Here is a 27,896-nt window from a genome sequence, read left to right as displayed (position 1 = left end):
GTTTGAATTTTCAAGTAGCAAATGAATCATAGAAGGCAGAGATAGAAATAACCTTTTGGACTATCCAGTCAAATTTCTTGCCGCTGCAGGATTGTTCTCTATTGTATGTTTGCTAGGCTTCTGTCCTGTCTTGTTGTATATGTTGCATGTGAAGGGGGTTCTATGTCTTTCCTTGTCCTTTCTATTCCACTGCCCTAATGCATTTTTCTCAGGAAGGTTCCCCCTGATAATATATCATCAAAAAGGAGTGACTGTAGCTTGGTATTATTCACAAACAGAAGTATTGTCCCCCTTTCTAGATTGGACACAGCTGCAACAAAACAGAGGAAGTATATATGGGAAAATACTTTTGGAAAAGAAGCAAGTAATAATGCAATTGTAAATTAAGTGGAACTAATTTTATGCATCAGTTTACTAAAGTGTCCATCTCCAGAAATAGTATATGGGACAGGGTCCAAACTTCAGATAAAATTAAAGGATATGTCTACAGTACGAAATTAGGTCGAATTTATAGAAGTCGGTTTTGTAGAAAGCATTTTTATACAGTAGAGTGTGTGTGTCCCCACACAAATGCTCTAAGTGCATGTAGTCGGCGGACTGTGTCCACAGTACCAAGGCAACAGTCGACTTCCGGAGCTTTGCACTGTGGGTAGCTATCCCACAGTTCCCGCAGTCTCCACCGCCCTGGGTAGAAATCCCAGTGCCTGATGGGGCTAAAACATTGTCGCGGGTGGTTCTGGGTACATATCGTTAGGCCACCGTTCCCTCCCTCCCTCCCTCCGTAAAAGCAAGGGCAGACAATCGTTTTGCGCCTTTTTTTCTTGAGTTACCTGTGCAGACGGCAAGCATGGAGCCCGCTCAGCTAACCATCACCATATGTCTCCTGGGTGCTGGCAGACATGGTACTGCATTGCTACACAGCAGCAGTTTATTGCCTTTTGGCAGCAGACAGTGCAGTATGACTGGTAGCCGTCGTCGACGTAGTCCTGGGTGCTCTTTTAACCGGGCACCTGGGCAAACATGGGAGTGACTCAGCCAGGTCATTTCCCTTGTTTCGTCTCATGGCGATTGAGTCCTACCGGCAGTGCACTGTCTTTTAATCTGCAGCTAGCAGAAGACGATGGCCAGTAGTCATACTGCACCGTCTTCTGCCGAGCACCCAGGAGGTTACAATGGCTAGCGGTCGTACTGCACAGTCTGCTGCCAGCATGATGTATAAAGATAGATAAAGTGGCTCAAAACAACAAATAGACCAGATTTGTTTTGTATTCATTTTCTCCTCCCTCCCTCCCTCTGAGAAATCAATGGCCTGCTAAACTCAGTTTTGAGTTCTATCCTTGATGTTTTGAGTTCTATCCTTGAGGCGGCCATTCAGTTTCTCGCAAAGCCACCCCCTTTGTTGATTTTAATTCCCTATAAGCCAACCCTGTAAGCCATGTCCTCAGTCGCCCCTCCCTCCATCAGGGCAACAGCAGACAATCGTTCCGCGCCTTTTTTCTGTGCAGACACCATACTATGGCAAGCATGGAGCCCGCTCAGATCACTTTGGCAATTAGGAGCACATTAAACACCACACGCATTATCCAGCAGTATATGCAGCACCAGAACCTGGCAAAGCGAAACTGGGCAAGTAGGCGACGTCAGCGCAGTGACGAGAGTGATGAGGACATGGACACAGACTTCTCTCAAAGCACGGGCCCTGCTAATGTGGGCATCATAGTGCTAATGGGGCAGGTTCATGCAGTGGAACACCGATTCTGGGCTCGGGAAACAAGCACAGACTAGTGGGACCACATAGTGTTGCAGGTCTGGGACAATTCCCAGTGGCTGCGAAACTTTCGCATGCGTAAGAGCACTTTCATGGAACTTTGTGACTTGCTTTCCCCTGCCCTGAGGTGCAAGAATACCAAGATGAGAGCAGCCCTCACAATTGAGAAGCGAGTGGCAATAGCCCTGTGGAAGCTTGCAACGCAAGACAGCTACCAGTCAGTTGGGAATCAATTTGGAGTGGGCAAATCTACAGTGGGGGCTGCTGTGATGCAAGTAGCCAATGCAATCAAAGATCTGCTGATATCAAGGATAGTGACCCTGGGAAATGTGCAGGTCATAGTGGATGGCTTTGCTGCAATGGGATTCCCTAACTGTGGTGGGGCCATAGACAGAACCCATATCCCTATCTTGGCACTGGAGCACCAAGCCAGCGAGTATATAAACGGCAAGGGGTACTTTTCAATAGTGCTGCAAGCACTGATGGATCACAAGGGACATTTCACCAACATCAACATGGGATGGCCAGGAAAGGTACATGACGCTCGCATCTTCAGGAACTCTGATCTGTTTCAAAAGCTGCAGGAAGGGACTCTATTCTCAGACCAGAAAATAACTGTTGAAATGCCTATAGTTATCCTTGGGGACCCAGCCTACCCCTTAATGCCATGGCTCATGAAGCCATACATAGGCAGCCTGGAGAGCAGTCAGGAACTGTTTAACTACAGGCTGAGCAAGTGCAGAATGGTGGTAGAATGTGCATTTGGACGTTTAAAAGTGCGCTGGCGCAGTTTACTGACTCGGTTAGACCTCAGCGAAACCAATATTCCCACTGTTATTACTGCTCCACAATATCTGTGAGAGTAAGGGGGAGACGTTTATGGCGGGGTGGGAGGTTGAGGCAAATCACCTGGCTGCTGGTTACACACAGCCAGACACCAGGGTGGTTAGAAGAGCACAAGAGGGTGCGGTGCGCATCAGAGAAACTTTGAAAACCAGTTTCATGACTGGCCAGGCTACGGTGTGAAAGTTCTGTTTGTTTCTCCTTGATGAACCCCCCCCCCCCCCGCCCCTTGGTTCACTCTATTTCCCTGTAAGCTAACCACCCTCCCCACCTCCCTTCGATCACCGCTTGCAGAGGCAATAAAGTCATTGTTGCTTCAGATTCATGCATTCTTTATTAATTCATCACACAAATAGGGGGATAATTACCAAGGTAGCCCAGGAGGGGTGGTGGAGGAGGGAAGGACAAGACCACACAGCACTTTAAAAGTTTAAAACTTATTGAATGCCAGCCTTCTGTTACTTGGGCAATCCTCTGGGATGGAGTGGCTGGGTGGCCAGAGACCCCTCCACCGCATTCTTGGGCATCTGGGTGAGGAGGCTATGGAACTTGGGGAGGAGGGCGGATGATTACACAGGGGCTGTAGCGGTGGTCTGTGCTACTGCTGCCTGTTCTGCAGCTCAACCATACGCTGGAGCATATTAGTTTGATCCTCCAACAGCCTCAGCATTGAATCCTGCCTCCTCTCATCACGCTGCCGCCACCTTTCAGCTTCAACCCCTCTTCAGCCCGCCACTTACTCTCTTCAGGCCGCCACATCTCCTCACGGTCATTTTGTGCTTTCCTGCACTCTGAAATTGTCTGCCTCCATGCATTCGTCTGTGCTCTGTCAGTGTGGGAGGACAGCATGAGCTCAGAGAACATTTCATCGCGAGTGCGTTTTTTTCGCCTTCTAAGCTTCGCTAGCCTCTAGGAAGGAGAAGATCCTGTGATCCTTGAAACACATGCAGCTGGTGGAGAAAAAAAAAGGGACAGTGGTATTTGAAAAGACACATTTTATAGAACAATGGGTACACTCTTTCACAGTAAATCTTGCTGTTAACATTACATACATAGCATATGTGCTTTCGTTACAAGGTCACATTTTGCCTCCCCCCACCACGTGGCTAACAGCGGGGAACACTTCTGTTCAGCCATAGGCAAACAGCCCAGCAGGAACGGGCACCTCTGAATGTCCCCTTAAGAAAAGCACCCTATTTCAACCAGGTGACCATGAATGATATCACTCTCCTGAGGATAATACAGAGAGATAAAGAACGGATGTTGTTTGAACGCCAGCAAACATACACTGCAATGCTTTGTTCTACAATGATTCCCGAGTACATGCTACTGGTCTGGAGTGGTAAAGTGTCCTACCATGGTGGATGGGATAAGGCTGCCTCCCCAGAAACCTTTTGCAAAGGCTTTGGGAGTATATCCAGGAGAGCCACGAATGCCAGGGCAAATTAATCATTAAACATGCTGGCTTTTAAACCTTGTATAGTATTTTAAAAGGTACACTCACCAGAGGTCCCTTCTCCGCCTGGTGGGTCCGGGAGGCAGCCTTGGGTGGGTTCGGGGGGTACTGGCTCCAGGTCCAGGGTGAGAAACAGTTCCTGGCTGTCGGGAAAACCGGTTTCTCCACTTGTTTGCTGTGAGCTATCTACAACCTCCTCATCATCGTCTTCCTCATCCCCAAACCTGCTTCCGTGTTGCCTCCATCTCCATTGAAGGAGTCAAACAAAATGGCTGGGGTAGTGGTGGCTGAACCCCCTAAAATGGCATGCAGCTCATCATAGAAGCGGCATGTTTGGGGCTCTGACCCGGAGCGACCGTTGGCCTCTCTGGTTTTCTGGTAGGCTTGCCTCAGCTCCTTAAGTTTCACGCGGCACTGCTTCGGGTCCCTGTTATGGCCTCTGTCCTTCATGCCCTGGGAGATTTTTCACAAATGTTTTGGCATTTTGAAAACTGGAACATAGTTCTGATAGCATGGATTCCTCTCCCCATACAGCGATCAGATCCCATACCTCCCGTTCGGTCCATGCTGGAGCTCTTTTGTGATTCTGGGACTCCATCATGGTCACCTCTACTGATGAGCTCTGCATGGTCACCTGCAGCTTGCCACACTGGCCAAACAGGAAATTGAAATTCAAAAGTTCGCTGGCCTTTTCCTGTCTACCGGTAGTGAATCTGAGTTGAGAGCGCTGTCCAGAGTGGTCACAATGGAGCACTCTGGGATAGCTCCCAGAGGCCAATACCATCTAATTGCGTCCACAGTACCCCAAATTTGACCCAGCAAAACCGATTTCAGCGCTAATCCCCTTGTCGGGGGTGGAGTAAGGAAATCGATTTTAAGAGCCCTTTAAGTCGAAAAAAGGGCTTTGTCATATGGATGGGTGCAGGGTTACATCGATTTAATGCTGCTAATTTCGACCTCAGCGCCTAGTGTAGACCAGGGCAAAGAAAGCTAGAGCTAATTCATACAAAAAACAGCCATTCTTTTAAATCAACTGACCATCAAAAGAAGAAGTTGTGAAAAAGAATTGGCAGAATGATCAAGATGTTACCCATCTTAATAGCAATCTGCATTGTATCACGCATCCAGAACAGCCACAGAGGGAGTTCCATACATTAGATCCATGACTGGAGACCCCATGTCCCACAGACAGCTCAGATGGAACGTTTGGAGAGAGAAAATTGATATGATCTTGATATGCTTGGAGAGTCATGTGGGAGAGAGAGTTGCTCAAATATCTTTATTGGACTTCATACAGTACGAATAAGACCTTAAATGAAGTATGTGTACAACTTCTGCAATACTTATAAAGTTTAAAAAATGTTCTAATGTCTGTGAGAGCTGTGTCTAAATCCATAATGGTTTCTTCATTTGCAGTGCCAAGCCCCCTTCCCAGGTTTCTCAGTCCCAGCAGCGCTGGTCCTTTTCAGGCTGCGTGCCACCATCTTAGCTCCAAGAGTACTGAAAGTTTCATGGTTTGCTGTGTTCTCTTTTTCCTACTCTTTCTTTTCTATTGACACCATTTTAGGTTTCTTGGCCTCCTTGATGCTGTTTTCTTGCTTTTCATCCTCTTTAATTTTCTTGGCCATCTTCTGGCTCTCCAGCTGCTGTTTCTTGAGTTTTGAAGGGACTCAGGGTACCAGTGTTCTCCCTCTGCTGGAAGTTACCCCTTAGTTACCAGGCTCCCAAACCTTCTTTATTGCAGTTGCTGGTCTTTTAAACATTTAACATTGAACCAGAGCTTTCTTGTGTGCAGCTAGGGAGGACCTGCTGTGCTGGAAGCAGACACAGCCATGGTGTTTCATTCTAAACAACATACTGAGGCTGGAGGATTTTGAAACCTCTTGACAGGCTTTTTCTGGAATCTTCACAGCAGGAGGAATGGATGTAGACGGAGCTGTTGGGATATTTTGCAGAATTTACCAACAATTATAAATAATTGCATTACTATGACCCTATCCACCCTTCCCTTTATCCCCACAACACTGGTTGTTTAATCTATCTGTTTGCTTTTGTCTTTAATCAAGATTGTAAGGTTATTGCATCAGGAAATCTAGTTATGCTACATGTTTGTACAGCACCTAGCACAGTGGAGCACAGATTCCTGACTGAGACCTCTAGGTGCTACTGGAATACAAAAAATAATAATGTACTAGGAGCTGGTTTGTGTGTACAAAATAAAGTTTTGTTCACATGTATTCTTAAGCTTTTAGAATACAAACATTTGAATTACAGTCCTCGGATATCTACTGGCCTTGTACATTTTCTGATGTGTGGTATAATGTCAATCTCCAGTCTAAAATCTCTGATACAGTCGCTTTCAGAATCCCAGGCAATCTTTCGATAGTAGGAATAGTATTAACTAAGCAGTAATGTGCACATACTTATTATAAGAGATGTCTTTAAGTCAAGCAATGTCACTGTACTAAGACCTCCCTTGTCCTCTCAGAATAGGACAAAGATTATCTTTAGAGTGGCTACAATAGACACATAATTTTACCATAATTATGGGAAAGCATTCCTATTTGACTGCTTACAATGTCTGGTAATCAAAAAAAAATTCCTTCAAACGTATTACATTTCCTCTCAATGTTGTACTTAGACTATTCACTCAGAGAAGAGCCTTGTGACATGCTATAGTTAATAAGTTTTCCATGCTGTCAAAAGTAATAATAATGTGCCATTCTTAGTTAAATTAATTTTGTTTTGTGCATTGGCCTGCATAAACGTGAGTGACATTTAGAAATATGATCAGGCAGGAGCTGAGGAGAAGCCAAGTGGCAAAACAGAATGAGATGCAATCATTAGAGCATAACAGCCAGCTGCAAGCATTTGTGGGGTAGGCAAAGAGTTACAAAATGCCATTCCATCATGTTTTTGGGGTATTTGTTTTAGTTCATTTTCACCCTTCTAATTTATTCAGAAATTACATTTTTCCCTTTTTAATTAGGAACTCAAGCTGTTTGGTAGCGTGGTCCCTGTTTTGAAATGGAAGTGCACAATCCTGCTAATCTGTGATTTCAAGTGCCTTGAGCCACAGCTTATTCTCATTCCACAAGAGGCAGCTGATTGTAATAGCTTTTAAACTGATGACCATGAAGTGGTATTTTCAACTCATAATGATGGTGTTTATTCCTATTTCTTCTGCTTTTTTAAAAAAGCATCAGTAAAAGTGCTTTCTATAAACAGTTAAAAGTAATGAAGAGTACCAAAAGGAGGAGGCTAATAGAGGATGACTCATAAATATTATGATCAAAATGATTGGCCCAAGTTGTTGCCTAACTTGCCTTCAGTTTTGATTTGCCAATACACTGGAGAGCATTAAATTATTAGGCCATTTAACAAAATATGAATCCATTATTTTTCTACATACTTTTCACTGCTTTTGTTATTTGTGACAAGAGAGAGAAGCCATGAAGCCATAACCGGTTATATAAATTAGTGCAGTCGGATTTAAAAATAAACAAACAGCCCAATTTCTATAGTTCTGCTCCCCACACTCTGTCTTCCCTCTCTGTGGAAAGATCCTACCACTGGTGGAATCCTCTGGTCTTTGTAACCTATGGGGAATGTAAGTAACAGATCAGTAGGTGTGAGAAAGTTACATGCCAAAGGAGTAAGAAGAGTAGAATTGTAGTAGGAAAAGCAACTAACTGGAATGTACAAGATAAAGCAGCTCCTCCTCCTTTCTTACCCAGTCCTATTTCTACACCTAGATCTCCACCTACTTGCTCAGCATGTCATTTACACCAAATTGATGATTTTGCTCTTTCCATTACACAGATTTGTAATTTACACCACTATGAACAGCATCTTCTAGTTTGGTCCCTTACTTCCATGTTTAACACTAACTACCATTTTTTCACTGAAGAGCCAGAGCTAGGATAGATCTTCTAGTACTTTCAATAAATTCTGCTGATTCACACAACCATTTCAGGTTCCAGTTCCAGATTGCCCTCCTACTTTTGAAAACCTACCTCCTGGACCTTGCCTCTTTGATTCCATCTCCCCTCTCTCTATTCATTTAGCATCTGCCTCCTTTCTGTCCCTTCCCCTGCTGTCTCCCCACCCCCGCAGCCACGCCGCAATGCGGGCAGCACGGCTGGCTCTGCCCGGGCGGCGGGGCTGCAAGCTCCTGCTGCTCTGAGTGGCATGGTAAGGGGGGAGGTGCAGCAGCGGCGGGAGGGGGGTGGGTTGGATAAGGGGTAGGGGGACCCAGCAGACCGTCAGGGGACAGAGCAGGGGGCAGTTGGGTGGGGCAGAGGTTCGGGGGGGCTGTCAGAGGACGGGGAACGGGGGGGGTTGAATAGGTGTGGGAGTCCTAGGGGGCCTGTCGGGGGCATGGATGTGGATAAGGGTTGGGGTATTCCGGAGACAGGGAGCGGGGGGGGGGGGGGGGTTGAATAGGGGGTAGGGTCCTGGAAGGGCGGTTTGGGGCAGGGGGTCCTGGGAGGGGGTGGTCAGGGGACAAGGAGCAGGAGGGGTTGGATGGGGATTCTGAGGGGGGCAGTTAGGGGTTGGGAAGTGGGAGCGGGCAGATAGGGGTGGGGACCAGGCTGTTTGGGGGGCACAGCCTTCCCTACCCGGCCCTCCATACAATTTCATACCCCAATGTGGCCCTCGGGCCAAAAAGTTTGCCCAGCCCCGATCTAAACCATACCTGACAGGTGTTTGTGTCATTAAAGTCTCTAAATGTATATTTAGAGGGTCTATAATCTACATTTCAAAAGTCTGTAAATATGTATTTCCATAATCAGCTTTTTGAAAAAGGCTGCAGGAAATTGTGCTACTAGTCTCACTGAAAAGCACCTTTCCCCAAGAGCAGTTCATGAGCCCATGGGCAAGATACTACTCAGTGTGAATGAGGGTGGCAGAATATGCCCCTATGCAAATATATAGTTATGTTGTTATTAAGCCACTTTTGAAGATTTCCTGGTTTGTCTTATGAATAATAATTACCTCCAGGTGACTTTCTGTCTTTCAGTGCAGCTTTGCCAGCACAGTTGATCTGATTGAGTTTATTTTGAAAAGAAAATTTATTACACACACAGCGTTGCTTGAGTAATGCTCACATTGTTCCACAAATTGACAAATCCAAAAAGATTCAATGCTATGACTAACTTTCTATTCTGAACTCTTCCCAGTGCATCTCTAGACAGTGCACCTCTTTCCATTTTCGGTGTCCATGAGAGAAACAGACACATCTTTGGCATCATGGGCCCATCATCCCCTTTTGCAAAAAATACCATGAGAGAAGACAAGATACTAAGGAACGTCTGTGTGGTTCAGCAAGTCGCGTTTCCTAGCTACCACCTGCTTAAGAAGAGAGATTTGCAAGGATCTGAGGGCAAAGGGAGTGAGGGAGTGAGGGTGGCCTTCCAGCAATGTGAAGCATGAGGCCCAACCTGGCAGAACTTGGTGCAGTTGAGAGACTGCCCCTCCATGGGTCTCCATCCTCACTTGAGATATGTGTTTATAGCACCTAATCCATCCCTGTGCCATCCCCACTTTTCCCAGAGAGTTTTAGAAGGTGTTGATTGGCATGAATGCTACCGAGAGCAGCATAAAGTCTGTCTGGAAATGTTGCTGAGTTGCCAGGGGACAATGATACAGAAGGAGTCCTTTTCTCCCCACTCCTTCCAATCTAACATGTAACCCTATCACCAAACCCAATGAATTGCAACTGCAACTTTCAAAAGCCACATTGCAGCCCCTTTAAATGCTCCTTTTTCTGATAGTTTTCTACTCCTCTCAGCACTGCACGCTACACAGCAGACAAGATGATAAGGCCCAATATTGCTTTGGGTTTGTTTGTTTTTTTAAATATGTCAGAAACATCAACTTTTTTGTATCATTCTATAAAAAGTATGAAGAATATTATATGCTCAATGGGGCACTATTCCTAGAGATTAAGCACCAGGAATGAGAGTAATCTGTGTTTACCGCATTTTTTTTCAATACCTTATTAGGAAACTATTTTACCAAGACAAAAGTGCAGAATCAAGAGGAGAATCATCAGAAAAGCATGAGCCACTCAGAGCCTTCTCTGCAAGAACGCTTCTATTTTAATAGGTCTTAAACTGGACTTTTGTAAAGCAGCAAAAATGGTGCTATCTGTTAAAGTCATGAATTCATTTCTGTTCTGCTCAGTGGCAGCCTCTTTAAAAGTAATGAAATTATCAAGCTGCTTAGATGGAAAGGAGCCTCCTGACTGGCAGTTGGACATTCTAAGAGAATAGGTTAATGTCTGTGAACCTCACAGTTGGATGTTTCTAACGCTATAACTGGAAGTTTCCATTCAGTGATCAAAGTAATTTATTGAAATAAATTATTTATACATAAAGCTGAAAGAAATTCAAAATGACAATAAAGCACTTGCATGAGATAATCACCCCACCAGAGGCACTCATCTGTACCCTGTAGCCCTGTAGGGGTTGGCAATTATCTCACAAAAACCACACCTCTACTGATGGCTTTTTATTGCTTCACAGCAGTGCTACCACTCAGAGTATTTTGGCTGATGAATATTTCAAAAAGTTACCAGATAAATTACAGTACACATTAGATATACAAAATTGGATGCAATATGGTACATATTATCAGGGGTGGCTCTACGAATTTTGCTGCCCCAAGCAGTCGCCTCCAAATTGCCGTCGCCACAAGACCGGAAGAGCTGCCGCCCGAAAGCCGCCGTGGCAGGAAAAGCGGGGGAGCTGCCACTGAATTACCGCTGCGGGACTTAGAAAGTTGGTGCCTGGAGCCAGCCCTGCATATTAGGAATAAAAATTATATGCAATAATTTACCCCAGAGGCAATTTCTTTGATGTGTAGGAAGCATTTATGAAACGCACTAGCACAGATTTGAACAAAAAATTGTGTACTACATGGTACTGTACAAGCTTTTAAAGAGGTGCCTAAGCTGTTTTCTCAAGTTTTTCATTGTGATGGGCCCATGTTTTAGTGTAGTTTTCCAAACTATGGTCCATGTAATGCTTGTTGGTGATTTGTGAACTAGCTGTTCACTTGATACTGGCTTCTTCTCCTTGTTTCCTAGATGCTAAATTGCATGAAAAGAGGTTAAAAATAAATGCTTTCCTAAAGTTACTCCTGCATATAAACAATTGTAGTAGTTGCCATAGAGATCTTACATGATTGTGAATAGCAAGAGAGGCAATTCATTACAGTCTGTCTTTGAGACATGACAGTCTGTCTTTTAAGATGTGGTCCACCCCATGAAAAACTCTGGAAAAGCCTAATTTAATGTGTTGGCATATGAGTGCCTGTGACTTTTAAAAACTAAAAGCATTATTTAATTGTATGAATATCAAGGATTAAAATCCCCTAACCTGGGGTAAAATGGTATTCCTTGTCATAAGGGGAGCTCTCTCTTGAGTTCTGTACTTAATTTTAAAATAATTGAAAATTAAAAATTGATTTAAAGGAATACTGGCTGCATAATACAGAGATATTCTTACTATTTCAAGCCCTGATTCTGCATTCTTTTTTCTTTTTTCGTATGGCTTGGGTAGGTAGTGCCAACTACAAATTTATATCTAAATTTGACAGCCAGCACATTGTCTCAGCACTGAGCTGGTGAACATCCTTCAGACCCCCCGACGTAAGAACGAAGGGGACACTCAGATACGATGTGCTCCATTGTTTGTGCCTGGTGACTAGGGTTGCCAGGTGTCCAGTTTTCAATCAGAATGCCCAGTTGAAAAGGGACTCTGACGGCTCTTCTCAGCAGCGGTTATTGGGCTGTTAAAAGTCCAGTCAGCGGTGCAGTGGGGCTAAGGCAGGCTCCTTATCATGGTCGGGTGTTCTCAAGGTGTTGTTGCAAGATCAAACTCCAGTCCAGTATAGCACAAAGATATTTTGGATTAGCCTCATGGTTGACGTCCTCACCGCAGAATTGCACATCAAGTTTGGTATTAGCCAATTTATTGTTCAGATGGAAAGCAGTTACCATTTTTTTTCAGGTTAGGCCTAAATTTCCAGGGTTGGAAATAATCAGCCATTGTGCTAATATCTCAGATTAGGATGCAGCTGATAGTATGAAGGCTTGTATGCTGAAAAGCTAGGGCAATGTCATCTGCATATGTGAATTTACTGGACTCCATCACTGGTATATCTGTGGTGTATAGAATAAAGAGTATCGGAGCCAGGTCAGAGCCTGGAGGGATGTCATTCTGCATTGAGAACCATGTGGGCAGGCCCCTGCTCCCAAATGGAGCCCTGCTGAAGTCAAGCCATCTAGTTTCATAGATTCATAGATACTAAGGTCAGAAGGGACCACTCTGATCATCTAGTCCGACCTCCTGCACAGCGCAGGCCACAGAATGTCACCCACCACTCCTATGAAAAACCTCACCCATGTCTGAGCTATTGAAGTCCTCAAATCATGGTTCAAAACTTCAAGGAGCAGAGAAGCCTCCCTCCAGTCATTAGTTCTTAATGTAGCATTGGGGTGTAACATTTTAGTATGTGCTGAGTGGATAGCATGTATCTCTCCACGCTGAAAGGCTATGGGTTCAAATCGCACAACAGGATCTGGTTCATATCGAGTGCTGAGTCTGAAATGATGGTGTAGAGGAGGTACTGTCCTATTCGAAGTATTGATAGAGAAGTTTAACAAGAACTGCAAAGTAAATATATAAAATATATATTAATCACTATAGATATTTTCAAAAGCACTTACGTTATTTTGGAGCCTATATCCCAGTGAAAGTCAATAGAAATTATACTGCCAAAGTCACTTTTGAAAAAATGGAACTTATGCTCCTAAGCCATTTAAGCTCTGTCAGAACTTTTACCCTGAGTGCCTAAAGATGAAGATAGGTACCTAACTGCCTTTTCAAAAGCAGCTAAGCAGGTAAGATGCTTCACTGCTGTTGCCAGAAATAAAGTTGCTCTGAAATCATTTCCTGACTTTGCAACCTTACAAATATTCTTTTAATACAGTTATTTGTATGTAATATTTATCTAAGGGGTATAACCTGATTTTTATGCAGGACTCTCCATTGTTTCCTATGAGGAGTTCTGCCTGCAGACTTTTAGCAGTCTGTGGTTATTAAAAAGTGCTACTCAAACTTGCAGAGTTAGACAGCAACTTTGTCACTGAACAAAAATTAACAAAATCCCATCCAGTGTGGGAAAATATGATTACAGCATAGGGTAGGCTTTTCTGGATGTCATAGTGGGGTTACACAGAGGGTAAAATAATACATTTGTCCAAGTCAGATAATGACAATGCCATTGTGGATTCATTCCCTCTCCATGTACTGAAGTACTCACTACTTAGGAAAGCAAAAATTAAACCTGCCCAAATAATGCAATTAAAATAAACCGTGTATCATTAAAAATAGATCTGACGTGAAACACATGTAATAGACACAAATAATATCGTTACTTTTTATGCCTCCCTTACCTTTCCCTAATTATCTTCCTTTCCATGCTGCTGTCATGTCTTCCTATGTTATGTCTAATTTAGGCCCTGTCCTTGACTATGGTGGGACTTTGTGCCAGAGTAAGAGTCTGTGAATGCAGGTTTACATTGTAGGCTCCTTAGGACATGAACACTCTTTTACATGTCCGTAATATTTCAGGCACACTTATGGATCTGTTTAAAAAATATTTGGTGATGTTCCTCCTCTTTCTTAGCTGAGGCTCTGATTTGTCCCGTTAGTTCCTTCAAAACTGGCAGCTGCCAAATCCTCACCATGTTCCAAGTTGGGAACCAGCTGCACTTTCAAAATTGGCCAATTTGGAGAAAACAAAAGATCTGTCAAATAAATAGACTTGTATTGTACTGCAAAGATGCATTGGTGGGATGGAAAGTTTTCTTTAAAGATAGTTCTTTTCTTTGCTTCTAAAATTAACTGTGGGATTAGATTATGTGCCAAAAGGAGTGCCATTGTTTGAAAGAGAAATAGTGATGTCTGAAATGCCTAACTGAAATGTTTAGTGTAACCTGATTCTTCTGTTTGCTAAAGCAACACAGATAACTCCCCAGAGGCACCATTGTGAATGAGAGGAGACAGCAGATCTAATCACGCTCATGATCATTTCTGGGCAGTGTTTTTGTTCATTTATATCTTTCTTGTATCTTAAAGTTCAGAAGTATTTGTCCTTATTTTTAACATAAAGTTTCCATAATTTTGAGAGTAATTCAGCCTTCCTTGAAGTGCCATCACGGTAAAGAATATATTTAACAGCAAAACACAACAGATGTGGTCACAGGCTCCCCACTGATCTGTTGTGACGCTCAAGGCAAAATAAAGTGCCTTCAGTCACTCAAGATGTGTAAGGGTTAGCACTGTGAGCCTTCCCCGAGCTGCCATCCTATCCAATCTGGTACAATATGAAGGCAACAAGAGCCTTTAGCAATCAGAGAAATGTAGAGCGGGGAGGGACCCTGAGAGGTCATTTAGTCCAGTCCCCTGCACTGAGACAGGACCAAGAAAACCTATACCATCCCTGACACGTTTGTCTAACCTGTTCTTAAAAACCTCCATGGATGGGGATTCCACAGCATCCCTAGGTAACATGTTCCAGTGCTTAGCTACCCTTATAGCTAGCAGGTTTTTCCTAATAACCAAACTAAATCTCCCTGGCTGCAAACTAAGGTGATTACTTCTTGTCCTACCCTTGATGGGCATAGGCAGAGGGTGAAAATATTGTTTGGGGGTGAGGGGCTGAGGAAAACATAATAGCTACCCAGAGAGGACAGGGGTGTTGGAAAGTGAGCCTGCCCTGCATTCACTGGCCTGCAGTGTACGTACTGAGGTCTCCTACTACTGCCACTTCCTGCAGGAGAGAGGGGACCCTTTCTGCTCCCTAGGGAAGTGAAGCCCCTGCTACCATTCCTGAAAGGACAAGGAGCCCCAGTGCCACAGTTCATGCCTCACTGGGAGAGGACCCCTACCACCAACACCCCTAAAAGATGGGGGATCAGAGGGCAGGGGCAGAGTTCCATGGGTGGAGCCATGAGTGACCCAGGACATAGTGGGCCTAGTCAGGTGGCTATTCAGTGGCCTGCCAAATCCTTCTATGGCATGTTTAGAGCATCCATTACTGTGGTATGGAGGCCTATGGGAAGCAATTTGATGGTCTCAGTTCCTACCCCTGCTGAACAAATATCCATGCCGGATGCAAATATTTACAAGTATTTTTTCCAAAGCACTGCAGCTCACCATGAAAAATGAAGGAACATTTCAAGGGCAATAACTGACATTCTTAGCAGAGAGAGGCGAATGACTGTATGGGTCATGGAGACTGATACATTTGTCATACACAGATCAGGGAGAAGTCATGTTGGCAGTAGTGGCTCCTGTCCCCCGGGGCTGGGCCCAGCTCTGTTTTGGCCCGGCATGGGGAAAACGAGGAGGTGAGGTTGGAGAGTGGGCCTGCACTCACCCCAGGGATTTGGAGAACAAGCCCACCTAGCCCCACACTCACCCCAACAACAGTGGCTCCCTCCTGTCCTGCAGGGTTGGACCCAGGGCTTGCAGAGCCAGCTCAGCTAGCTCTGTGTTCAGTCTGGGCAGCAGCAGTTCCATCCTGTCCCAGAGTGCTCTCCAGGGCTCAGTTCCCCACTGCGTTCCATTGGCTTTTGGCGCTAGAAGGAGCCTGTGACTGCGTCATGTAGTGCACATCAAGGCTTCTCCTCAAGATGGGCATGTGGTGTGGTGGCAGGGGGCAGATATGTGCTGAGTTTATAGATTTTGGAGGGCTGGACCCACTCTATCCTAACTACCCGAAGCCTGTGTTGATGGGACTGGAGAATATTGATGACTGTCTCTTTATAACAGCTTCTGACATATTTGAAGCCTGCTATCATGCACCTCGGTCAGCCTTCTGTCCTCTAAACTTAACATGCCAAAATTCTCACCTTTTCCTCATAGGTCATGTTTTCTAAACTTCTTGTCATATAATGGCTTCTGTTTGCATGGCAAAGCATGATAAGAATGACCCCAGTTTACTGTTTCACTGACAATAATGTAATGATTATTTGGACGAGTGCTAACCAACCAACTGAGGCTGAAACATATGAGGAACAAAAATTATAATGCTGCTGCTTTGTGTTATAGCACAAGTGAAAGCTCTGAAGGCCTGACCTTGTGGGGTGCTGACTTCATGCAACTTGCATTGAAGCCAATTGAATCCATGGGTATTCAGCACCTCGCAGGATACAGCCCAATGAGCTTAAAACAGAGTTGCTGAAGCTGGGTTCAGGTTTCCCACTTTTTAAACTGAACAGCTTGAAGCTGATTTCTCAGACTGTAATATTTCACATTTTATTTTAAAACAAGTGTTTGAAATACAATCCAATTAACCTACTTTGTGGGCTTTCAGAAGACCATGGTTTTGTTTTGTTTTTTAAATGTACTTAAACTGATTAAAAATAGCACATTTCCTTGTTTGTTTTCATAGCAAGAGAAGTTGGGTGATATCTGCTTTTCCCTCCGCTATGTGCCTACTGCTGGCAAGCTGACTGTCGTCATTCTAGAGGCAAAGAATCTGAAGAAGATGGACGTGGGTGGCTTATCAGGTAAGCGTAAGGAAGTCTGCATGTAGCAGATACTCTGCTAACCTGTAAAGCAAAGGAACTTCTTTTCCCCTTCCCTTGAGAGGGTGAAGACTCTTGCTTATATTCTGAAGTGAATTTTGCAGTCACTGGTATTCATTGGATAGCTGTGTGTATGAGAGCCCATACATAGCTTAAAAACAACACAATGCATTATGCGTTGCATTCAGGACTTAGACAAGATCTAAACAATTAAACAGTCAGATGACACTGCAACCTCACTGTAATTTTCTCCTTTTCTGTTGCCTGGAGATAAATATGGATTATTCAAGAGGAAAAAATCTGATTATACTTCCTATTGTATTTCTAATCTCCCACCAAACCTTGAGAATGAGCTGCATTTCTCTGCAATGTTTCAGACACTATAATACAGGTATTTACAACAGGTCACTTACTGGCTAGTGATTGAGGTGCTGGGGGTGATTGCTTCTACATTGCAAGGACTTGATTGTGATGGGCTCATGCGCAAGGGTAGGAGGGACACCCTCTCTCTTGTCCCTATGTGCAGGGGTGGTCACAATCGCAGTCCCTGTACTTGTGGAAGGACAGCAGTTGCTTCCTCCATGCCCCATTGGATGCACAATGCCCCAAAGGGGTTAGGAAAGCATGGCCCCATCTTCCTTTTGGCACCAGCTCATAGTAAGGCTGGCACACTGTAGGTAGGATCATATGCCATTCTTAGAGATGATGAAGCCTGCACACGGGAAGTTTGGAATGAGATTGTAAATCACAGTCCATCCCCAAAATCCTTTGGGAGTGGTGGAGCTCCACACTGATCTCCATTCATGGCTGTGTCTAAAATACAGAGTCTAGCTAATGCATGAATTACACATTAACAGAAATCAAATTATGTGCTGTTAAAAGAGATATTTTGTACAAGGAGAGATTTTACAAAACTATATTTTTTTATTCACCTCATGATTAGAAGAGACTATTTGTAATTTCTCATCAGTTTATACAAACGCAATGGGAATGGGATTGTTTCTAATAGCAACTTGGTCATGGTCTAGAAATAGAAATCTTTAGTGATGTCATTACGGTGGAGAGAGGCCTGGAGAACATACCATAGGGAATGATCTCCAGTTGGCACAGAGATGATGGATAAAATGATTTCATAGGTGTGTGTTTGCTTATTTCTAAATCTATGTTAGGACTAGATAGAGTTGTGTCAAATATTCATACAGAACCCAGGAACTTGCTCAAAGTACGTACTGCATTTGATAAACATAAGGACGGAAAGTCACAAAGTGAAGAAATCTGTCTAGGTCCATTTTTTTCCCCACCACCAAATTTTGGATCACCACCCTACCCCACTATCTGCCATTTTTTTGTCTTCAGGGAAACAAGGTGATCTCCCTTCCCTTCTGCTACTTCCTGTGCCTTTGGGGGCACAGGTACCCACTACTCCTATCTTTACAGAGGGACTGCCAGTCTGGGTCACAGCCCCTAACTTCTACTTACAGGAAAATAGAAGATGGAAACACTACGGTTCTCATCACATCGAACTCTGTAATAAACCAAAAGGCAGCAAGTACCCTTAAGGTTTAGCATAGTAATTAAAGATTCCCTAGGAAATCACTATCTATCATGTTCTATCAGTAATGTATTAACAGACCATAAAGATAAGACAGACAAACTTGTATTTTTAAGATAGCAGACAAGGGAACATTCATAATGAAGATTCATAGGTTTTAAGGGCAGGAAGGATCACATGACCATCTAGTCTGACCTCCAGCATAACACATTTTATAGAATTTTCCCCAGCAATTCCTAGATGAAATGCAATAACTTCTGGTTGAGCTAGAGCATATCTTTTAGAAAGATATCCAGGCTTGATTTATAGCTTCAAGTGGTGGAGAATTCACCCCATTTTCTGGTGTGTGGTTCTAATGGTTAATTCCCCTATTAATTCTTTTATTGAAACTTTTGCCATTCTGAATTTGTCTAGCTTCATCTTCCAGCCATTAGATTTTTTTGTGTATTTGTCTGCTAGATTTAACTGCCAACTACTATCAGAAATCTCTTCCCCTTGGTAGGTACTTATATACTGTGATCAAGTCATCTCTTGACCTTCTGTTTGGTAAACTCAATAGTTTGAGCTTCTAAAATCTTTCACTGTAAGACAGTTTTCCAGAACCTCAAATCATTCTTGTATCTCTTTTCTGAATCGTTTCTAATTTTTCACAATCCATTTTGAAACGTGGACAATGGAGATGTGGTACTGCAGGAATAGCCTCATCAATGCTGAGTATGGAACTGATTGCAAATAGATGCTAACGAGCATCTTCTTTGAGCCTTATACTGTGATCCTTTCAATAACATTTTTTTCTACTTTGTATTCTAACCTATGATCAGGTTCACATCATGGGGTAAGTCTTGTGACTCAGTTACAGGGCAGAGAATCGGGACATCTGTATTCTACTCCAGGTTATGCTACAAACTTACTGATATTGGAAAACAGTAATTCAACTGTGTAAGTAGTATAGGACTACTTATGTGAGTAAGGGGATCACAATGTGGCCCTAACCACTAGGTACCTTGGCGCTTTTGTCTGTAGAAAAGGGATGATGATTTCACAAAATTGTTCTGTGAGATTTACAAACCTTAATGAATTAAAAGCATTCTGTGAACTTCAGATGGAAAATGTTATCTTAAAAATGATTTTCAAATAAGCATATTTAGTATTGCTCTAAGTGCTGAAATGCCTCAAATAGTGCAAGAGGTTATTTCTAGAAGGGAATTAGATTCTGCGTTCCTTTGCTAGGACCAAGCCATCCTAAAGATACCACCACTCCTTGGCAACAAGCAAATCCAACAGGACCCAGCAGTTGTAAGTGGGGGGATGTCTAAAAGTCACTGATCTGAGGTCAGCTGTAGAAATATGAATTTCTGCCAGAGCTTGTTTATTTGGAGCCTTTCAGAACATAATACAAAACTTACTCTAGGGTAGTTTTTAGGTGTTTAAAAATAATAGAATAGAATTTAAATAAAAAATAATCAAGATGATTGATCACAGATGGCAGCAAATTACAGTCGTCCACGCTGTTGACCATCATCATTTTGCAACACATGAATTGAGATGCCCTCCAAAAGAGTTTGGTTTGCCTGACAGTCACAAATAGCCGCTAATACAATATCTCAAATATAAAAACCAAGGCCTTGTCTATGCTACATGGTTTTGTCACAAAAGTCAGCTTTTGTCGACAAAACAGCGGAGGTGTACGCCTGAAAATGCTCCTCCCTCCCATGTAACTCCTCTGTTATGCCGACCTAATAAAACCATCTCAACGAGAGGCATAGGACTCATGTCGGTGTAGTAAGGGCAAAGCAGTGATTGTGTAGATGCTGCGTTCCTTACAACAGCTGTTAGCTGTCATTCTTGTCTGCTGCCTGGTCTCCTCTCCAAGCCGGGCTGCCTCCCAGGGTCCCAGCTTGGGCTGCCGCCCAGGCTCCCCACTCCCTACTGGGAGCCCTGCTGCCCTCTGGCTCCCTGCTCCCCCCACTGGAAGCATGGCAGCCAGCTGTACTCCAGGCGTAGATCTCCCTGCCAGAGGAGAGAAGCCACAGGCAGCTTCCCCCCTGCTCCTGGCTGGGAGCATGGAGGCGAGAAGCCCTGGGGGGCAGCTGGGCTCCCAGTGGGGAGCTGCGTGGAGCTGAGAGCCCTCGCTCTGAGTCTCCCACACAATACCCTTCTTTAGTCAGTGGATGCACTCCTGCACCTCCGACAGAAGAGGGAAGGTAGTGTGGACATCAGTAATTATTGCAGTGGCTGTAAGTCAGCCTAACATAGGTCGACTTATCTTTGTAGTGTAGACATAGCCTGAAGGTGAGACGTTGGTTTAAAGTGGGAAAGTAGTTTTTTCTAGGGAATCTCTCTCACACATAAATCATGCAGAAGCAACTTTCAAAACCAAGACCCAGATTCTGCGCCCACCTCACACTAAATAGCACTTTACTCTGCAAGTAGAACTACTCTTGGAATAAGATGTTATTCAGTGTAAGTCGGGACAGCAGGATGTGATCCCAACAAATGAACTCCTTTCCCAGTATAGTTTTGTGATTTCTTTCCCCCAGAAGCAAAAATTGGTTTTCATTTTGTAAAACTGAAAGTAGTGCATCACAGTGGAGGTGGGAAAATGTGAACAATCAAACATGATCTCAAGCTGAATATTGCCCACACATTCCATATCACTTACTGTCACCTGGAGGAGGCCATTAGTAGGAGATAGAAATTATGTAGGTGTCGAATGGGAAAAAAATCTTAAAAGTTTGTGAAAAATAGAGAAAAATCTGCTGTTTTTCAAGTTAAAAACCATTTTATTTTTTGTTATCCTTTCCTGTTGTGAGAAGGGCATGCAAAAGAGGGAGTAGGAAGGAATACAGCATTATGTTACACCTGAACTCTGTGCCCCACAGAAGAGTTTGTTACCTGTATTGCATGTTCAAAGTAGGAGGAGCACCCCAGTTCCTGTAGAATTCTGACATGGGCATGCTTCTGGGCAGCACACACATTGCAGTTGCATCAGAGAGAGGCTAGTAGGTTTCCTTCATGCTTTATCCCACACCTTTTGGGTTTTGTTGCTGGTGTTGGTAAATGTGTGCAGTGCCTTTTTCACATGGAGGAAGATCCCTGTGCAGCATTTTAAGGGAGTAGGAACTAGTACCCTCAGGGTATGTCTACTCTGTAGCTGAGAGTGAGTGTGAGAGCTGAGTGTACCCAGCCCGGATACACAGACTCACTCTAGCGGGTCTTGAGCTAGTGTGCTAAAAATAGCAGTGAGGACATTACGGCTTGGCTAGGCTTGAGAGCCCCAACTCCAGCCCAAGTCATAACAACCACATTGCTATTTTTAGCACACTAGCTCAAGTTGCCCTAGCATGAGTCTATCTAGCTGGGCTGGGAGGTTCAGTGTAGACATACCCTCAATCTTCCCCCATGTAGAACTGGCCACAATGTAGCCCAATAGCTTCATAAACCTTAATTTAGCAATTTGTAAAATTATTGTAGTTGTTCTAAGGCACCCCTATTCAGGACAGCATATAAATTTACCATTGTAGTCAGTGGGATTTAAGGACACACTTAAAGTTAATCATGCATTTAAGGGCTTTCCTAAATAGGGACGGGCTTAAGTGCTTTCCTGAATGGGGGCCTAAAACAGCAAGAGGTACGTTTTGTTGAAATAACTTCTTCTAACCACGTTACATGGTATTTCTGTGATGACTCCACTGACATTTTAAACTTGTGAGTCAATATATATTGATCTGATTTAATTCCTACTGTAGTTGAAAAAAAATAAAACCTACTAACTTGACTCCAGCATTTTGTACTTCTCCATAAATTACAGGCCATTTAAAGACAAGCTCAAATTACTTAGGAAATAAACAATAAAAGACAACAGACTAATCATCAAATTCATTAGACTCCTTGTGACAAGCCCAGATCACCCATCTGACCAATAAACTTCTAGGCCTTCAACTTAATTGCAACATCAGGCAGCAACTAAAGCAAGCTTTAGCTTGAAAACTGGATCTGCTTGGCTCTAGCTCATCAGCTCAACAGAACAAGTGGAAATTATTGCTGTTGCTGAATTAAGGCTTCTAGCAAACAGCTATGTATGTTTTAAAATGACATTTTAAATATTTTCCTGCTCTTTGATATCTGGAAAGTGTTTTCTAGAAACGTTGGGTGTGAAAAGATTGTCTCTGTTTACCAACATTCGGTAAGACCTTGCTACATGGTTTTATAGGTAAAATTTTCAAAAGCATCTAAATAATTTAGGCACCTAAGTCCCTTTGCATGTCAATGGGAGATAGGGTCCTAAGTCCTTTAAGAGCTGTTCAAAATTGCACCTATATTATTTGGACAAGTTAAAAAGATTTCAAAAATGGGTTGCAACTCAGCCCTCCATACAGCCCACAAAGTAAGCCCAGATTTACAGCCTCCTCCCTGCAGAAACTGTCCACATTTCCCCAGCAGGCATAAAGCCTGTGTGGCAAGCTCCGATGACACCTATGCATAAAGGATGAGGAGTGGCATGGCTGGAGTGTGCTGCATTGGACAGTAATTTGGGAACCATTGCCAGGTTGCATAAATTATGGCAGCCCCTAGGCTGCTCTAATCTATGACAGAGTCAGGATTTAAGAAGAATTGGGAAGAGAAGAGAATTGTAATTGGCTCCTTGGTGGTCCAGTGCCACTTTCTGCAAAATTAAGCATATCTTGGCATAAAAGGGAAGCTGGCCCATAATCCAGCCCATTATGTTTCTCAACTAATCTGGGGGGAGGGCTAGCTCAGTGCTAAACCCAGGGTTGTGAGTTCAATCTTGAGGGGCCCATTTAGGCATCTGGGGCAAAAACTGGGGTTTGGCCCTGCTTTGAGCAGGGGGTTGGACTAGATGATCTCCTGAGGTCCCTTCCAAGCCTGAGAGTCTATGATTCAGTATTAATGGATTATAAATAGAAAATAAATCAGTTTATTTTTCAGCATTTTTTGTCTGCAAAGCAATATCATAATCATAAAACTATCCCGAAGGACCAAATTATATTACAACAGAAATAAAGCTACAATTTCCTGTAATTAGAAATCTATTTTCAACACCACCTTCACATTTAAAAAGCCTTTCTTGGGTATCTTGTAAAAAAAAAAAGTCATTGACAAGAAAAAAATAGTTTAAAGTCAGAATTTTTGAAGAGATAGTAAATGCTCATGAATTATGCAAGTCAGAACTTTCATTTTAATAACTTCATTAAAATATAAAAAACCTTAAAAGCCAGCCAACATGAATATAATATTGTAGAAGAGAAATACATATAGTGCTGTGACCTTGTTACCAGCCATATTGAAAGAATAACATGAAAAACCTTACTGGAAAAGAAAAGAGATTTATTAATGGGCAAAATTAATAATAAAAAACAAACACCACAACAACTACATATCCACCTATATTAATCCTAAAGACTCCATCAGAGTCTTTTACACTCTGTACAGAAGCTATCCAGCCATTTTAGGGTTGTCTGTGATGCCTATCACCATAACATCTAAGGTGTCACTGACTGGCAGAAACAGAGGCAAAAGATGAGTCCAGCCTGCATAATCCCTTCTGAACAGCCTCATGTGTGACCTTAAGGTAAATTCTGTTTGTGTTAGATTGCCCACCTGCATGGGGGATGGGATCAAATCAAAATAACCAGGTGTATCACCTTCATAGCACCCTTGTGTTGAAACTGACTCTTCTGTGTTGATCAAAATACCACCTGATGTTGTCCTCCGTATCACTGTGTAGAAAGGAATTTACCTCTCTGATCCCAGCCTTTCTCTGCTCTGGCATAGCTGGTAATTTCTGTGCAGTCTTTTACCTGACCGGTTGCTATTTCGGATTATAGAAAAGGCCTAAGGGAGTTGGTCCCTCCAATCCAACTCTGTCCTTTCCATCCATCAGTTGATCATTTTCCTCAACTGGGGAAGCCAGTTCTGATACTGAAAGCTTGGAGGGATTTGACATTTATATGGGCTAAAAATCTCCATATTATATCAAAATTAAGAGCTGTAAACCCTCATACTTCAGGGCATGTGTCAACCTGGGTTAGGAATAGATTATGAATAGATTTTCCTATGTTTGTTCATTTGGGAGGTGAGTTGAGGAAGGGAAGAGGGGGGTCGCACTTTCCACTGAATCATCTGCTACAGGCTACTTGACTGCAACAGCATATTGAATTAGATGGACCATCTAAAATATGGCAATTCCTACTAAGAAGGGACATTATTTCAGCAGAGTCAAATTGTTCTGCTATGTTTTCTTGCAATGCCTAGGGTGAGAACTAGATTGTACATGCCGATTAACAATTAAATTAGAATTGTACCGAGCTTGTAAACATTGCTCTCAGAAGCTTTAGTACAGGCCCTTTACTACAAGCAAACGGCATGTAGATTCAGTCAGAATTAACATACAGTCACTACTTTAGCAGCTGGATTATTTGAGAAGGAAGAGATTTCTAATTACATGTATAAACCTCTATAGTAATACACGACCAAGGATGGAGTCATCAACAATCAACTGGTCAGATTGATGGATGAACCTTGTAAACAAACTGTTCATTATCTCAACTTCAGATCCTCAATAACAAGAAAAGTGTGGAGGAGGAGAATTTATCCTTCCAGTGCTAATTTTCCATTCCTTTACTTTCCACTTTTAAAAAGTAATAATCTTGCCTTTTTAAAACTGGATTTTCTCATTTGGTTTAATTTTAAGAGGGTTTTTGTTTAATTTATGTTGTATTTGTTTTTATTCTGTTGTACAGCAACCCCAAACAAGAGGAAGGCCTACCTACATATAATTATTATTCACGTATTAATAATTGTTTTATTTAAAATGTAGTGATTAATATCCAAGATTTGGCTTAACTCTACAAGAACATCATAACAATATGTGCAGCTGTGAAATAGATTCAGAAATACTATAGCTAGTGTTGCAGTGCTGGAGTCCTTGGGGCAATTAGTCAAACAGAGTTGCACATAGGCTTACCAGCAGGCTTAATTTGCTTTTAATAATGCTGAAAGCTGCCGCAGTTGAGATACTGGCTGTAAAGCTGCTGCCTATTTCTTGATTTTGCTATAGTTGAAAAGAAACAATTTTTTAAAAAATATTATACTCAAATCGGGCGGGGACCAGACTAAATATGTTTTTAGATCGACGCTTAAATTTTGGCAGAAGCTTAAAAAATATAGTTAGGATTTTGGGTTTGGGGAAGGGACTCTGTAAAGCCACATGATTTGTAAAGCACCATAAGCATTTTATTGACATTCCTGTGCACTTCAAGTTCTAGGGAGCTTGTATTACTTTCTAATGAAATTATAAGACTGATTTGAAAATCTGATTACACATTACTTACATTTTACATGCTTTTTTTCCCCTGGTCTAAGCCCTGTGTGGGCAGGACAGGTAATTAATGTGTACTATTTTGTGTGTGACTGTTTTATAGGCTTCCCTGTTCTGTTTCCAGGTGGGAAACTGGCATGTGTGTGCATCTCAAAGGAAAGGGGGAAAAATTGCAAATTAGAGCCTTGATCCTATATTCCCACTGAAGTCAGTGGTGGTAGTTTACAGTGATAAGAATTGAGATGCCTAATGCCCTATACTGTGCTGAAAATATACCTGTGAATGTATAGGAAATGGTGGTTCTGGCACTTCTATTGCTAATGTATACTTTTCTTGTAATAAAATGTATAGGAAAACAGGTTACATATTTCTTATTCTCTAGCAATATTACCAGTTTATATATACTTTTTCAGGTGGTTTGTTTGTGGAAATTTGTTTACTGGTCTGAAGACTCAAGGTTCATCAAATATGTTAGAAAATGTGTACTTTTCACGGGGGAGGCTCTCCCTTGATAGCTGGGAGATTAGCTTGCAAACAAAAATAAAAGCAAAGTTCCAAGTACAAAACTATGCCAAATCAAAGCTCTTCCTTTTCAAGGTAAATAAAATTAAGAAAACAACATGATTTCTTTTCTCATTGAGTCCAGGCTCCTCCGCTTTCAGTTATCCATTTCCTCTTCTGCTTTCTGTGAACATCAGCTTGATTCTGTACCATAATGGACCTCCATGGCATTCTCTCCCCAGCAACTTTACCTGTCCTGGTTTATTTCCATAACCCTGCAGAAGTGACAGAGAAATCAGGATTATGGGCCTTCATCCTACCTGGGCAACACAGGCCAAGCTATCTTTGGGCTACGGGTACAAAGGCGTAGAATATCCATGACGGTATCTTATTTACATGGGAATTTAATCACTTAAGAGGATAATCAAATACGGAAAGCGTAGAATTATCATTTTTGCCTCTTCCAAAAGTAGGATGATGATGGAGCTGAGAGAGCAGTGTGTATGAATAGCTGCATGGTTGTTGATTTCCCTTCTATGACAGCTGTGGCCCTGAAATCTTCAGTCCTTTTATTCTAGATGTTATCAACCTAAATCACAGATTTGGGGAACAGGGGAGGGAATTAAAAGGAGCTGAGTGTATCTCATTATGTAAGAAAGTCACAGTGTCCATTCATTTGGGATCATACTAAATGAGGAAGACTGGGGGCATCATTCAGTGGCCAATGGAAATAAAAATGTCAGTGTTTTAAGTTCAAAGATCTGGTGTCCACTGAGAGCATTTGCTGCTTCCAGCACATGAGTGAATTATCAAAACTGACGGGGTAAAATGCTAATGAATGACTGTTCTTTTGAGACTATTTTTCAATGCATTGGGTAGTTTCCTGTTAGTACATCTGACAATGTTGCTGCACAAGTTCTGGGTACCACAGTTTAGGAAAGATGTAGATAAACTGGTGAGAGTCCAGAGGAGAGCAACAAAAATGATAAAATGTTTAGAAAACCTGACCTATGAGGACAGGTTAAAAAAACTGGGTGTGTTTACTCTTGAGAAAAGAAGACTAGGGAGACCTGATAAAAAGTCTTCAAATATATTAAGGGCTGTTGCAAAGAGGATGGTGATCAATTGTTCTCCATGACTGCTGAAAGTAGGACAAGAGGTAATGGGTTTAATCTGCAGCAAGGGAGATTTAGGTTAGATATAGTTAGAATTTTTTTCCCTAATAAGGATAGTTAAGAACTGGAATAGGTTAACAAAGTAGGCTGTGGAATCCCCATTACTGGAGGTTTTTAAGAACATGTTGGACAAACATCAGTCAGGGATGGTCTAGGCATACTTAATCTTGCCTCAGAACAGAGGGCTAAACTAGATGACTTCTCAAAGTCCTATATTTCTATGATTCTCTTAAAAGAATAAATATTTTATGCCTTCTAATGAGAATAGTTAATGGGCTGTGTCCTATGATTAGTATAAACCATACAAAATTCAGTGTATATAATACTTCATAACCGCTGAACCGCTTCTGAGTGTATCAGATATGTCTTTAGCAATTAGGTAATGTTTGAATAAGCAGGTGCAACGGGGGCACAGCAAATGAGGTTAAATTAAAATAAATTATACTCGTTCACAATGCTCTTTATTGGCAAAAACACAAATTTTCAAATAATTTTAAAGGGAAAAAAATCTTAGGAGAATTATGCACTTTCCATGTTAAGACACATCAAGCAAAGCAAGGATGCTGAAATATTTTATAACCATTTGAATAATGAGTTGATATGAGAAAAAAAAACCTAAGGCTGAAATTTTTAAATTAGGGCACCTAAAGTT

General features: G+C 42.5%; 1 protein-coding gene across 7 annotated transcripts in view; it reads left to right on the top strand.

Annotated features, from left to right (window-relative positions):
- SYT1 (synaptotagmin 1) overlaps positions 1–27,896 on the top strand; it is a 531,232-nt gene that overhangs the window by 433,181 nt on the left and 70,155 nt on the right. For all 7 annotated transcript variants that reach the window (XM_038386677.1, XM_038386681.2, XM_038386675.1 and 4 more), the window contains one exon: positions 16,539–16,656. In XM_038386677.1, the coding sequence (XP_038242605.1) occupies positions 16,539–16,656 (118 nt within the window). The remainder of the gene's footprint in view (positions 1–16,538; positions 16,657–27,896) is intronic.

Source organism: Dermochelys coriacea, chromosome 1, assembly GCF_009764565.3.
Source record: "Dermochelys coriacea isolate rDerCor1 chromosome 1, rDerCor1.pri.v4, whole genome shotgun sequence".
In the NCBI taxonomy this organism is placed as follows: domain Eukaryota; kingdom Metazoa; phylum Chordata; order Testudines; family Dermochelyidae; genus Dermochelys; species Dermochelys coriacea.
Note: the sequence above shows the minus strand (reverse complement) of the source record. Positions and strands in the feature narration are given on the sequence as shown.